This window comes from Notamacropus eugenii, chromosome 4 (genome assembly GCF_028372415.1).
Source record: "Notamacropus eugenii isolate mMacEug1 chromosome 4, mMacEug1.pri_v2, whole genome shotgun sequence".
Lineage (NCBI taxonomy): Eukaryota > Metazoa > Chordata > Mammalia > Diprotodontia > Macropodidae > Notamacropus > Notamacropus eugenii.
Genome location: NC_092875.1, coordinates 158,380,236 through 158,393,120, shown reverse-complemented (window position 1 = coordinate 158,393,120; position 12,885 = coordinate 158,380,236). Strand labels below are relative to the sequence as shown.

At 35.9% G+C, this 12,885-nt stretch overlaps 1 protein-coding gene across 4 annotated transcripts in view; it reads left to right on the top strand.

Moving 5' to 3' along the window:
- The window catches only part of ESRP1 (epithelial splicing regulatory protein 1), a 104,884-nt gene that overhangs the window by 18,271 nt on the left and 73,728 nt on the right, over positions 1-12,885 (top strand). For all 4 annotated transcript variants that reach the window (XM_072603500.1, XM_072603498.1, XM_072603499.1 and 1 more), the window contains exons 5-6: positions 12,413-12,511; positions 12,649-12,703. In XM_072603500.1, coding sequence (XP_072459601.1) covers positions 12,413-12,511; positions 12,649-12,703 — 154 coding nt within the window. The remainder of the gene's footprint in view (positions 1-12,412; positions 12,512-12,648; positions 12,704-12,885) is intronic.

Genomic DNA, 12,885 nt, shown 5'->3' with positions numbered 1-12,885 from the left:
AGGACTGAAGAGAGAGGACAGAAATCCTGTGTTAAAATACCTTCTCTGCTTCTTAAGAAGGTTATGGATATGTGTCCTTGGGCAAGCTATTTCCCTTCTCCCTACCTCAAAGAAAATTACTGTAATATATAGTCCATTCAACTGAGCTCCTGGAGAGCAGAAACTGTCTTTTCATTTTCTTTGTTTTCCCATCACATAGCAGAGGGCCAGGCATAAAAGAGGTGCTTAATATATGCTTGTTGATGGACTCAAGAGTCAAACAAGACATTCTGAAGTCTCTGCCAACTTAGAGATTTTGGAGATTAGGTTGTGGATAATAGAAGCGGAGGCAACCTCATCAAATTCATACCTGACCAGAAATCTTCTCCACAAGGTAATTACCAACTGGTCATCCAGGTTTCACTTGATTTCTAGTGAGGGGGGAGCATGCTTCCTTTTGAAGCAGCTCATTCCATTCTTGGTGAGTGCTAATAGCTAATAAGTCTTTTCCTTCCAGCAAGCCTAAACCTGCCTCCATGTAGAGTAGACCTTAGTGTTCCTATTGGGTATAAGTACCACCTCTCTAGGCAAAGTGGAGGAGCAGGAGAGAGAAATATGAGCTTTGATGGGTATTGCCACCTGTACTTCTGGATGAAGTATTATACAGTGACTGGGTAAATAGGAAAGATTTATATGTTAGAGTCTAAACTTACTCTTTTTTTAAAGGTTATTTATTTTCAGTTTTCAACATTTACTTCCATAAGTTTTAAATTTTTTTCTCCCTCTCCCTTCTCCCTCCCCAAGATGGCATGCAGTCAGATATAGGCTTTACATATCTATTCCTATTAAACATTTTCACATTAGTTATCAGAATTACAAGTTTCATGTTTCATCTTTTTTTAAAAAGTATTTGTGACCTAGTATCAAATTAAGTTTATTCCATTACTTATTTGCCTCTCCTCTTTAAAAAGAAAGGAATCTGGGGAAATAAATGCTTTGTTTGACCAACTCACTTTTTTTTCATTTGTATTTATTTTGCTACCCCATTTTCAGTAAGATGGGATAGTTATTCTATATTAATGTATTTGCCAATATCTTTAACTGAGTATGGGACATTTCCTAAACACAATAAAGCAAGATTAAGGAAGTGGAAATTGTTAATTGCTAGGGTAATGCTAAGTCATACTAAATATGTCTTGTTATAATATATTCAGGATGACTTGCCTTATTTTTTCTCAAAGTTTATTTGGCATTATACTTCCATACCTATTTATGTATATGTAGAATTGGGAAGCTGATTTAGAGGAGTCAGTGTTTGTAAATGCATTTAGCATTTTGGTGCTTTGTTTTCACAGAGCAAATGTTTTGTGTTTCAATAACATAAAAAAACTATTAAAAACTACTCTTTTGAATGGATAGGCAAATCTGAATTTTCATCTTTCAATTCCTTGAGCTCTATCTAAAATGTCTCCCTTCTGTTCAGTTAATTTGCTTAGCATACTCTAATAAACACTAACATTATAACTGCAACGCTACCATCACCACCACCACCACCAAAACCTCAACAAAAGGTAACACAGAAACCAAGATGTTTCAGATTAGAAAAGACTCCTCAGTCAAATTTCTAAGATTTATGACTGTATATATCCACTAAAACCCTTTGCCTAAAACCCTTATGGTTTTACAGGGACCCTAGACTCTGAGACCATGCCATTGACCTAGCCTGTATTGGGTGATCAGTCTGACTGGATTTGGAGAGAATCACCATGGTGTGCAGGGTGATTAAACTTTCCAGCTGTGGTGTTTCTGGAAGAATATTTTCTAATTGGCAAAAAGGCTGCAATCTTTTTGTGTGGCAACAATATGATAAATTCTTGAAGTACTATATTTGTAAAATAGCCTTTTTCTTTAGGATTGAAAGAAATACTTGTTTCTACTTTCCTCTCCTTACTTATTTCCTTATGCTAGTTCTCAATTATAAAGCTTGCCAATCCAGTTCTCTCTTGAGACTTGCCTTGAGGGCAAAATGAATAGGTTTTGCATGACTAGCCATAAATTAGACATGAAGCTCATCTTCAACTGATTCAAGATCAGGAAGCAATAAGAACAGATGCATAATTATAAATTGATGAAGGAAGTCATTATTGACAGTTGTTTTCTTATTATTTTTGCAGGTGATTAAATTAATCACTATTACCTAGTACTAGTAAGGAGACAAGAAGGTGAGATTAGTTGGCCTTAAAAGAAAAAAGAAAGATAAAATAGTGTCCTGAAACTCTTGGTCTTGGTATGTGGCTTAAAGGAATACTAGTTGAGACATGATGCATGTAACTTAAGATAAAAAGTTAAGAAAATCTCATAACAGGGAAGTTGAAATTGAGTGAAGAAATACTTTCGTTTTCGGTGCCTTATTGAATAACTTTGTGAATTTTATATCTAGAGACATAAAATTGTGCTATAAACCATTTTATTAGTTTGTATATGCATAATTCCTCAATTCAGAAAGTTTTGCTCAAAAGTACCAATCCAGTGTGGTCTTCTACCATGGTCTTGATTTCTCAATCTATAATCATGTCAACCAGTTATTGTTTTGAGCTCCAATGACCCAAGCATTTTGTTTGTGCTATGGGGGCTGCAAAAGAAATACATTCCTCATCCTGAAAGAGCTCAGTCTAGTTATAGAGGTGAGGGAGACATATTTAAATGAACCCATATTTCATGTAGGTCAGGCCTGTACAACCTGTGTACTGCGGGCATGCCTACAGATTTTGGATGGCCCATGAAAAATGTAGAGGATATTTTCCTCTATATTTTTCGAAGGCCATCCAAAATCCTTTGGCAGGCTGCAGGTTGTGCAGGCCTAATGTAAGTACTTCCTTCCATTAGTGCAGATCACAACCAATATATGCTGTCTTCTCCTGTGTGATTCTGGTCCGTGTGCTTTATCAATAGTCTGCCCAAAGTACCAAAAACGTTCTCTTAGATCTTAGTAGATTTTGTGGTTACCAGGGAAATGCTGAGATTACTATATTATCCCTAATTCTCACTATATGACTAACCCACCTTCTGTTCTAAGATTCATTAAAAAAAAATTTTTGATTGATTATTGCAAAAGACTTCCTTAAAATCTCTCCTCCAGCAAGGAGGTATTCCCTGTATGTCAAAATCATATAAGATTTCTTGAGAGATAACTAAAAGAACCTCGTTCAGTGCTCTAATGTAGAGAGGGTTTGGGTATGAAACAGGACTGTGCTACAAGTGTTCACTGTCATGGAGGAAACATATCAAAGAAGAATTCCTTATAGATTGTGAGGTTCTCTATGTACTTCTGCTACCAGATGACATTGTGATGATTGGACTAAATTACGGGAACACTATAAGGCCTCCTACGTGAGATCCATAATCACTCGAGAGTTTGACCTAATTATTTACATAGCAAAAATCAAGTAGATGAAAAATGCCTGTTTTCCAGACCAATATGCAATTATCGGGACAACCTATAGAATGTGTGTTGGTACACTTTGGATCAACATATATAAAGTGAGTTGGACCCAGATTTAAACTGCAAGCAGAGTATGGCTGGATTGACCCTGAGTTTCTTTCTGAAACAAAGGTCTTTGTCCCTTTCCCTGTCCTCCTCCTTCTTTATCTCCCTTTCCTTCTTTTTTTCCTTACTTCCTTGCTGAATTAAAATATTTTTTTCATTTGGTTAATAAATTTGACTTCTTTTCGTTCCATCTTTTTCATGCCATTATTCCTTCAGAGATAAACAGCCAAGGAATGTAGAATACTATAGACTCTGAAGAATTGAAATTGTGGGTCACTCCAAAGGCAAGAGAAATGCAAAAGCATGTGGTGGATGTTATCAGGCTGCACACACTGCAAATAAGGAATTGTTTTTTGATGACACACAAGTGCGTCATCAAAAAAAATGTACAAGTGGGAAAAAAATGGGCCTGTCAAATGGAAGAGATAACAGATAACTAACTTCTGTGCTTCAGTGGTGTACTTGAGCTAAAGAACTCAAGAAAGGTCCTCAACATGTTGAGTAGGTACCTTGTGGAAGACCTAAGGGAAGTTGTGGACAAACATAGTACAGGATAGTCAAGCAAAGATACCTTGTAACATGTATCTTTGGAAAGGATATTGGCTTAGATAGTCTCATAGTTCCACTTGAGTATTTGAGGCTAACTCTTAGAGAAAAGACTAATTCTCATTAGCCCAGTTCTCTGTCACTTTCTATCTTAGTATCTCCTTCTCTTGGACGCTCCTTCTACTTTATTCCTTTCATTCTCCTGTTTGGCTACAATATTGAAAGGGAGACCAGAGTGGCAGAACTGTCAATGATGTTTTTTTTCTCTGTGCCTCCCAATATGGGTTTCAGTGGGTTTCTTATTAAAGTTTTGTTGTTGTTACTGTATTCCGTAAAAAGTGTTGGAGGATCTTGGGGTGACATCTGAGGACTGACCACTTTAGGGCGGTACTTTCTAACTATTATTTCAAGAATCTCTCTTTGCTATGTTAATGGGGCATTTCTCTGTTTTTTTGAGTTTTCTCCTGTCATTATGTTCTTTCTAATAATTTTGGGTCAGAGATGGTAGGTAGATAAAAAGGATGAGAGAAGAGAAGTTGAGAAATGATAGCTCGTAAAGGATTTGAATCTGAACATTATTTTGCGCCAGAGCATACTATCTAGGCATATTCAACTAATGTTCAAGTGCTAATTTAAATACTTTAGATGTATGATGTTATAAGTCTGAGTACTTCCTTCACAGCTGCAGTTAATCATCCACTTTCTTCACATCTTGTGCAATTCTTATCCATGCCATAGAGATATACAACCTCGAGACTTTCTACTTCTTACTATTCCATGGGTACCACTTCACATTATGGTTTATCATCTGTTAAACCTCATTTTCATTATGTCACTGGCCATTTCCTTTTCTAGTTATAGATTTCCTTACTAATATCTTCCGTCAAATTTCACACATGTATTCATTGTAACATGCCATAACCTGCTTATACCCACTATGAATCCTTTCATTGTACTTTGAGTTACTTGTAGTTATGGTACTTTTGAAATTGTGGTATGGTGTGATTCATGGTAGTGAAGCATTATTGAGAGAATATGTATGGAATTTTCTTTGATGAGGAGGTCATTGAAAGGAGGACACAATTTCCAAAATTTCCTTGAGCTTGATCTTTTCATTTTATGTTCTGCTTATTAACTGTCTAGGATACCCATCCTAATGTGTTGATGAACTAATTCAATAGGTTACCTATCTATGTCATAAGCACTGTTGATAATAAAGCATTATGGAGATAATTTTTGAAGTTTCAAGTGGGGAGATTATTGGGGAAAAAAGGCCATAGTCGAGTGTGTTTTTTTTTTATTTTGGGCTTTGCTTATTATCCATCTGGGGTTTCTGTCCTAATATACTAGATGGATTGATTCAATGCTGCCTGTCTGTTATAAGTTGGGCAACATGTGTTGATGTCAAGACTGATCTTTCCAATGCCCATGGATTTCATTAGAGTCCCTCTAAAGTTTTAGGCCCTGTAGAGCAGAGCCTTTCCACTTGCACCCCCTTTTCACAGAAGAAATTTTTATGTGACCCCCCGGGTATGTAGGTATAAAAAATAGGTTTGCAAATCAAATATTTATTGATAAGAAATCATAAAGAAATTAATTTTAAAACAATTCTTTGATATACATATAACTTTACATTTTATTAAAGATGAAGGCAAATACTAATGAGATGAATTTGCTTGTTTATCTTTACATAATTAAATCGGTGGAATATTTGATACTGCAGGATGTAGAGCACCTTCAACATTTTTCAGAGTTGATCAATATTTTGATATTATAACTGAAAATGCTGAGAACTTCACTTTGCGTAAATAGGTAGTACAAAATGGCAGAAACATGTTTAGGACCATTTTAGAAATTGTTTGGAATTCTCTCCTAATCTCAAGTCAAAATTCATTTAATGATTTTGTATGTACAGTAAAAACACTGCAATTCATAACATACAGTAGTCTTGAATCTGAGCCAAGGTGTTTCTGGCAGTGTTCATTGGTATTGCCTGATATGATGGCATATGCATTGCAAAGTGCACATTGTATGTTTAGAACCAATGGTGCAGTAAAGTTCTGCAATGCAACATGGGCAAACTCTGCCAGAAACAACTAGAATTCATCATGCATTTGATTTTGAAATAACTTTTGGTCATTGAGCATTTAGAAATCTTTTGCTATTGCCCAATTTTTTGCCACCCTCACATTTGTCTATGTAACCCCAAACCCACAGTTTAAGAAGCACTGCATAGAGTAAGAACTATGTCATCAGCAAAAGAGATCCTCTAGGGAGGCTCATCAATAGGGAATCCTTTTTGTTAAAACTTTGTCCAGAAGGATGTCCTTCAGAATATTTTCTTTTTTTTTTTTTAGTAATAATTTAATTTTTTGTAAACACCCTTTGACCCAGCAATATCGCTTCTAGGGCTGTATCCCAAAGAGAATGGTTGGATCAACTCACAGCTCCACCAGCAATGAATTAGTGTTCCAACTGTCCCACATCTTTTCCAGCATTTATCATTTTCCTTTTTTGTCACCTTAATATTCATTTAAAAAAAAAATTTTGAGATCCAAATTTTCTCCTTCCCTTACTTTTCCCCTCTTTGAGAAGGTAAGCAATTTGATATAGGTCACGTACTTAATGACATTTTTAAGTACCCTAGGTGAATATAGACATTTTTCCTTTTCTTGTGCCTTTTTCAAAGTTAATACTCTGTAGACTGTTTAATGATCTTATTCTTTGCTCTCTTCGATAGGGTTTTAAAAATTATTTTAACATTTGTTAAATGTGTTGATTTTGGGGAGCTGCATTTTTAAGGCTCTGTTATATTTTACTGTCTCATGCTTTAATTCAAAAAAAAAAAAGCAAAACAAGGATCTTATTATCCGTATCTCTTAATTGTAACTTTGACCCTAAGCAGTTAGTGACCTGATTGCCAGCCCATTCTGAAATGACTGCCATATTGGTAACCAGTTGTTTTTCATTAGTTAAGATATAGTCATTTTCACTTTTTGATTATGTTTGATTCTTAGCGAGTATCACCTGTAGATTCTTCTTGTGGTTTTTCTGTCACTTGTTTGTGAAAGATGTGGTTTGCTTTATACAAAATTATTTTGTGTTTGCCTGTTACCTTATATCTTCATCAGTAATGCTCTTGATGTAGAGAAGGATAAGTCTCATTTTTACGTAAATGAAAAAGTATGAATGTGGGTCCTCAGTTACCATTTTTAAAAAAAGCTATATTAATTATACTTTCGATTCTTTTGTCATCTTCTGTTGAGATTTTGAAAACCAATCCCTGAATACCTTTAAAATAGTAATCTTTGATGTAGACTTAATTATCATGTATTTAGTTATGTCTAGTTGTTTCTCTTGGCTTAAGATGTGAAGTACAATTTCCATTTTATCATCTGATACTGAGGGTATACTCAAAAGGTAATAACTCTGTAATTATTAATGAGACTAGACCATAGAACCATAGATTTGGAACTAGAAGGGGACCCTTAAGAGTTTTATTTAGACCAACCCCCAGTATCTAAAGAAATATCGGTAAACTGATCCCCTTTCACATATGTACATTCTCCTAGTTTCCTTACAAATATTCTTAGAATGATCTGGTGTAGTCAAGTCTAATACTAAGCTCTAAGCAAACTCATTTATCCCTTTCTTGCTCTTCAGTGTTGTGTGAGGCACTTTGCTTTGTGTCTATTACTTTGGCATCAAGTTTTTAGCAACTGAACTTGTACTTGAATTTGGTGTGAACCTCAGTGGTCATGTCTCTTCTATGTTCTGACCAAGGAAATTAATCTTTTCTTTTGTTTTTATTCTTGTATCAGCTCTATTACATTGGTTAAACTTATCTAATATATGGTAATGAAGTAAAATTCTTTGTTAAAAAAAATCTTCCCTGTTTGGGGGTGGTAGTGGGCATGGGAGACAGTAATTTTTTAAAATAGGTTAGGTTGAAGTTGTTAAAATTCACAGTCTCATCTACTCTTCTTCAGTCTCCTTATTTGCTATTTAATTTAACTTTTATTGTATCCTGTTAATCTAAGTACATGTAGACCTCTAGTTCTGAAATACCACCTTGTTAACTAGTTTCCTGTCTTAAAATAGTCAATGGACCTAACAATTCTTGGAGGCTTTCTATATCTATTGCGTGTTTGCTCTTCTTAAAGTATTTATGATGTATAAATGTACATCTAAATATACAATCCTTTAGCTTGTTAGGCTTCTTAAATCTCCAAAATATATTCCATATTCCTCCTCAGTTAACATCTTTACATTGTATAGTCACCAAATGTCCAAGACTTGGTTTGAAGGATCTTGTTATATTCTGAGAATTTCTTCATTCTCGATGATGACTCACTTTCACTTACGTTCATGATAATCATTAGCCTCATTATGAGACTTTGCAAGTCAAAATGACTAGCTGCCCAATGAAATGATTCTTGTATGGTGAAACAAGTCTGCCAGCTTCTTTATTCATTTCTCCGAAGAGCATCTCTGATCACAAGAATGCCAGCATAGATGTGGTGCACATCTTCTAATTAAGTATATCAACTCACTGGACAAAGATTGAATATTGGATATCCATAGTTAAATCTGTTGTTGTTAAGTCATTTTCAGTCATGACCAACTCTTCATGACCCCATTTGGGCTTTTCTTGGCAAAGATATTGAAATGGTTTGCCATTTCCTTCTCTAAGTTATTTTACAAATGAAGGAAACTGAGGCAAACAGGGTTAAGTGATTTGCCCAGGGTGACAGAGTTAGTAAGTATTTGAGGCCCGATTTGAACTCAGGAAGATGAGTCTTCTTGACTCCAGGAAAGGTACGCTATCTGCTGTACCACCTAGCTTCCCCAAATTTGTTTGTAGAACCTCTGAAAAACTAATTTTTAGAGTCCACTGCTCCCTCAAAAGCAGAAGGGGGAGTTGCAGGAATGAAGACTGTTTTTATTTTGTCCTGGTCGTTGGTGACCATGGCCAAAGGAGGTCTCATCTAGTAGTGTTCAACATTCTTGGGCCCTCTTTACTTACACCTTTTGGTCCTGAGGCAGTAAAAACTGTTGGTTGTTAGATCTGCATACAGTGATTTCAGTTTGGTTAGCAGTTGCAAGAGCTTGTACTTGACCCCACCTGTCACTTCGACACCAGAGTGAGATGCAGGAGTAGGACTTTGTATGCAAATGGAAATAACTGCACTATACCATTCTCAAGTTTCCTAAACCCAAATAGAAATCCTGGTAAAGAATACAAGTTTCCAGAGGAGTAATAAGTGTTGAATGAAAAGCAAAGTCCTATTTTGGTGATTGTTATAATTATGAGGGACCAACACATCTTTTATATTGTGAGAATGATTATATTTCCCCTGACTAGACGAGTAAACCATGTTCCTTTTAGCCTATAGTTAGCTGTATTTTTTTTTTTGGTATGTTGCATTTTAAACTTAAGAAGTGAGGATGATCATAGTTGTGAAATGAAAACCAAATTCATCTATTGGCTCAATGCCTGGAAAACTATAAAATTCTTTTTAGTAATAAAGAAAAATCTGAATCTTACAAGAATGGATGATTGGAATGATTTTGACCAAGTCAGGTATATGAAAATATGTTAAAGATTAATTCATTCTGCTCAGAAGAGTGATGGTATTCCAGAGCTTCTAGCTTTGCTTTAATACTGGATTCACTCCAATGGTGTAGGACTCTTTGTTGCCCTTTTCTCCTGACAGTATGTCAATACTTTAATGAAGGAATGTCAGGGAAGTCAGTAAACATTTATTAAGTGACTACTGTATTCTAGAAACCGAAGATATAAGGACAAAAGCTGAAGCAGTCCCTGAACTCAATGAGTTTATATTCTTTTTGGAGAGATAATATATCAGTATATAGAAATAAAAAGTAATTTTTGAAGGAGGAGGCATTTGCACTTGGGAAGCGTTAGGGGAAGATTTGATCTACAAGGTAGGGAATGAGCTGTGTTTTGAAGGAATTAAGGATTCTAAACGACAGAAGGGAGGAGACATTATGTGCAAAGGCACAGAGATTCAGTGCTATGTGAGATCCACTTTGACTAGACCATGGTGTATATGAAGAACAATGTAAAATAAGACTGGGAGGGTAGGTTGGGACCAGGTTGTAAATGATTTTCAATGCCAAAGGTGTTTGTATTTGCTCCTGGAGGTAATTTGGAGCAGCTTGAGTGTAACTAGGGGAGTGGCATGGTTAGACTTGTACTTAAGGTAATTCACTTTGGCAGATTTATAGAGGAGAATTTGAAAGAAACTGGTATCAGGAAAGTAATTAGGCTATTGCAATAGTCTAGGTCCTGAACAAAAGTGGTACTTCTGTAAGTATAGAGATGGGCATAGCTATAAGAAATATTATAGTGATAGAAACATGGGCTTTGCAACTGATTAAATATGAAGGTTGTAGGAGAGAATGGAGTTGAGGATGTGAACTAGGGAGACTGAAAGGTTCAGGGGAGCCTGGTCAAAATAGGAAAGTTTGGCAGAAGGACAGGCTTTGTAGAAAAGATAGTGAGTTCTGATTTTGCACATATCAAATTTGAGATGTTTATGGTATGTGCAGCTTGAAATTTCTATTAATGATTGGATTAATTAATGCTGGGTTAATGATTGATGATATGAGATTGGAAGTCAGGAGAAAGATTTGGGCTGTAAAAAAATTCCGGAAGTCATATACATATGGAGGATAATGAGACCCATGAGAACTGATAAAGTCATCAGATGAGAAAATACAGAGAAAGAAGTAAATAAGCCCAGGACAGAACTTTGGGGTATATCCGCAAGTCCTAAATTTGTCATGTAACTATAACTAACATATTCAGTTGATCTGAAAACCAGCTTGAGCCGCAACCCTCTACTTAGGTATGTTACTTTAAGCAAGTCCATTAAGCTCTCTGAAAAGTAATTTGTTGTCATTCACTTGTTCCAATTATGACGGACTATTTGTGACCCCATTTGGGTTTTTCTTGGCAAAGAACTACAGTGGTTTGCCTTTGCCTTCTCCAGAAACATAGTTTACTTACATGAAGAATGGTGATAATAGTTGTACTACCTAGTCACAGATTTCTTATGAAAGAAAGTACTTTGTGAAGAGTCATGAGTGTGATCTGTCAAACAAGGCTTGGTTCCATATTTAATTTGGGGGTTTAAACACCCCAAAGATGTCTTTTGGAGGTTTACACTCATTTGAATGTTTTGAATATGAAGTTTGTTACAAAATCAGTCTTAATACACATCTGACTAACACAAGTACCTGTAATAACAATGGTTGGCATTTATATAGCATTGGTTGCACAGTGCTTTACATATATCATGTCTTATCATCCTGACACCAAGTTTGTGAGGTAAATGTTACTCCAATTTTACAGATGACAACACAGACATGGCAACTGAGTTGCCCAGGATGCAGACTTTAAGGGACAGTGGCATGATACAGATGCGTGAGTTTTTTGTTGTTAGTTTTAGTTTCATTATGTTTAGCTCCACCTTAAATAATATTCAGCTCATATTTTACTTGTACTATCCAAGGTGAAATAGTCCTTTCTTTACGCTTGCTTTGCAAGAATATTCAATTCCCCAGATTTATGTGATTTTAATATAGATGCTGACTGTAACCCCTATGCACTTTCTAGGAGGCTTGTGAACACTTTGACTTTAATTCCTTTTTAGAGGATTCCCTTTGTGCATTGGTGATCTTACTCTTGACTTTTTGCATGTTTGAGGAGCCCTGATGTAATATTCAGATTTGGAATGTTTAAACTCTGCTCTACAAAAGGCATTATTCCTTATATTGTCTTTAGTTCAGTACTGGTGGTTTCCTTTATACTTGGGACTAAATTAGAAAGACAAATTAAAGATCAGGCTCCAGTTTTACATAGTTCTACATGTATGAATATCGGTAGCTAGATGGCTCAAGAGATGGAGAGCCACGTCTGGAGTTAGGAAAACTCATCTTCCTGAGTTCAAGTTTGACCTCAGACACTGGCTATATGACCCTGGGCAAGTCACTTAACCCTGTTTGTCTCATTTTTCCCATCTGTAAAATAAGCTAGAGAAGGAAATGGCAAACCATTCCAGTTTCTGCCAAGAAAACCCCAAATGGGGTCACCAGAAGTTGGACCTGACTGAAACAATCAAACCACAAATGACAACAAAATGAGACCAGCCAGACTAGGCTCTCCAGAGCTGGCTGTTTGATCTTAGGTACTTTCTACCTAGCCTCTTGCTTCATATCCTTTAGTTAGTGACTAAACATAAGACTGACTTAGTAATTAAGAAATTAAGGAATTTTACTTTAAAAATTATTACCTTAACTCTTAATTCACAGGTTTACATCTTGAGAAAGGTGTTTCAACCTCCCGATATGGAGCCTCTGAAGTTGAAGATATGGGGAATGTTATTCTAACCATGATTTCAGAACCATACAGTAAGCACAACTTTGGAAATAGTGCATCTCCAGAAGCTAACTCCCCTTAGTTCCACCCCTTCCCCTACCTGTGCCCCTTGTCTTCTGTGTCCCTTGTTCTAGTTAAAAATCATGGTGTGTGTTTACTTCTTTTCTAGATCACAGGTTTTCGGATCCAGAGAGAGTGAATTACAAATTTGAAAGTGGAACTTGGTAAGTAACCAAGTCATGCTGTTCCCAGGCTTTTATCTTGAATCTTCTTCCTTCCTTCCTTCCTTCCTTCCTTCCTTCCTTCCTCCCTTTCTTTTTCTTTCTTTCTTTCTTTCTTTCTTTCTTTCTTTCTTTCTTTCTTTCTTTCTTTCTTTCTTTCTTTCTTCCTTCCTTCCTTCCTTCCT